The sequence below is a fragment of the Equus quagga genome, chromosome 4 (genome assembly GCF_021613505.1).
Source record: "Equus quagga isolate Etosha38 chromosome 4, UCLA_HA_Equagga_1.0, whole genome shotgun sequence".
Lineage (NCBI taxonomy): Eukaryota > Metazoa > Chordata > Mammalia > Perissodactyla > Equidae > Equus > Equus quagga.
In genome coordinates this window covers 10556119-10558481 of record NC_060270.1, presented here as the reverse complement: position 1 = coordinate 10558481, position 2363 = coordinate 10556119, and the positions used below count along the sequence as shown (strand labels likewise).

The 2363-nt window shown below is 37.2% G+C and overlaps 1 protein-coding gene across 1 annotated transcript; it reads right to left on the bottom strand.

The window, feature by feature from the left end:
* Positions 1 to 631: 631 nt before the first annotated feature.
* CCDC54 (coiled-coil domain containing 54) lies at positions 632 to 1618 on the bottom strand. The gene has a single exon (XM_046658118.1). It carries the CDS (start codon positions 1616 to 1618, stop codon positions 632 to 634), a length of 987 nt encoding a protein of 328 aa, XP_046514074.1.
* Between the last annotated feature and the right edge of the window lie 745 nt (positions 1619 to 2363).

Genomic DNA, 2363 nt, shown 5'->3' with positions numbered 1-2363 from the left:
CCTTTTCCAGGGTATCAAATCTACAAGTCATGCTATTTGTCTCATTTCATGAAAATGGAAAAAATACCCAGTGCCAGATTCAGCCTTTTCCCCCTTTTCTTTTGTTTGATAGAGATGATGCTGACGTTGAAGGCTAAATCCCATTTTTGGAATTAGCATTTCCCTTACAATAACTTATCCTTTCAATATCCTTCATTTTTATATCTCTAACTTTACCGATATCTTTTTCACTCTATGCTGTTTAAAATTCAGTTAGTAGAGTCTTTTTCTGGAATCACAAATCTTATCTACAAAGGCCACTAAGACAAGAGTGCATAGAAAACTGACGTGGGGGCCACCAAATGTGTTTCTCATTCCCCTGACCCGTTCTTTTGCTTCCAGTTATCTATGAAACAGGCATTGGAGGAGTCCTCGTGAATTGCCTTTGAGAAGACAAGAACACTGACAGAAAATCCATCACAAAGGTCCAATGGGACAATATGCCTTAACTTAATGTGGATATATAGAGACTTTGCAGACTGTGAGCCCAGTGAGCAAACGACCAAGGAGTTGACGGCAATCACAAAGATGTGTGAATGCTGGAAGTGACCAGGTTACATTTATTTTATGCCAAGCAAAGCAGAAAATAACTCTATAGTCGAGTTACTTCCTCTTTTGAGGAACCAAAAAGACAGTAAATATAGTTGAAAACAGAGAGACAGACTGAGGTCAAGCGCTCAATAGGCCCAGAGAATGGACAATATCTCTGGGTTATGAGTTGTGGTTCTTCAAGAGGGATGGTTGGTCTAGAAAGAAGCCACTGGATAAATTCCTCTAACTTGACAGCACTGAGGAAAAATCTCCACTTTCCTCCATGGATGAAAGTTAGTTTGATCCATGTACTAAAGTCTGGGTAAATATAAATATTTGACTTTGGTTTTTTAAAGCTTCTTAATACATTTTGATGGTTACTTTTCTTCAGAGTTTTAATTTTTGGAGAAATTGTTTTTTCCTCAATGTGATCAGTGGTCTCAGTATAACCGGGCACTTTCTCTGGTTCCACTGAAGCGATTTCAGGGGCTTTAGAGAACGATGTGTTCTTCAGAGTTTCTGGTTCTATGAGTTTGTAAAGAAGTTCTATGATCTCTTTACCCTTTTCTCTTTCCAGAACCTCTAAGCAATGGATGCTGGAGCAAGAATTCTGGTTTTCCAGTTCTGTCACTTTCTTCTTTAAAGCATCAATGTCTTCTTTCACAGAGAAGATATCTTTAGTTACTGTGCACTGTTTGTCTTCATTAACATCCATTCTGGTTTCCAGGACTTCCATCTGCTTCTGATAAAAGTCAGTCTTTTCCTGGATTTTTGAAATTGCACTGACAAGGTCAGTCATTTGGCTAACGAGTTCAATTTGGGCAGTTTTAATATCTTGGAGCATTACTCTAAGATTCTTTTTTTCATCAGGTCTGATGTCATCTTGATCACAATCATAGGAAGTTGTCATTGGATATCTGGTTGAATCTGGGTGCTGGTTCTTACATTTATGGTAGACATTTTTAAGAGATTGTCTGACCTTGGAGAGATTTGAAGTCCACATCTGCCCAGCAGCAGCTTTTACCCTTTTGGTTTGAAGTTTGTGCATCTTTCATACTGAAACAAGAGGCCAGGTGTTGGGAAACCTGACCAGAATTAAAGAAAGAAGCAAAGTCAGAATGAAAGGGTCTTTCTCTTACTATTCGTTGGGTGTCTTTTCTGGTAACATCGTAGAAGGCCTTATGGAGAACATCAAAGGCAAGAGTAGGTACTCTTAGGTGGTTAGCTTCACATGGGGAGGTCCACTTGGAGAGCTCTGTGAAATAATGGTCAACTGCATGGAATCCTTCATATGGTGATCATTGGCCTGATGCTGATGTCACAATGGCTGCTGGCTTAGAATACATTTAACCTTAGGGCCGTAATTCTCAAAATATTTGGACACGGGACTCTTTTTCATTTGTAAAAGTTATTGAGGACCACAGAACTTTTGTTTATGTAGTTTATGTCAATTGATATTCCATATTAGAAATTAAAATGAAGAAAGTCAAGATATTAATTTATGAAAATAAAAAATAACCCATTACGTGTTAACATAAATGTTATATTTTTATGAAAAATAATTGTATTTTCCCAAAGAAAAAAATAGTGAGAATGGTGGCACTCTTGACATATTTGCAAATGTTTTAAATACCATGACTAATAAAAGACACCTGGATTCTCATATTTGCTTCTGTATTATATCTGTTGTGGTATGTTTTTTTGGTTGAAGTATATGAAGAAAATATGGCCTCATAGAGATATGTAAATGGAAAGGAGAGAGTATTTTAACAGGCTTTTCAGATAACTGAGAA

Bases quoted from the DNA above. Each gene is read 5' to 3' on its own strand.
- CCDC54 (XM_046658118.1), bottom strand. From the start codon at position 1,618: ATGCACAAACTTCAAACCAAAAGGGTAAAAGCTGCTGCTGGGCAGATG.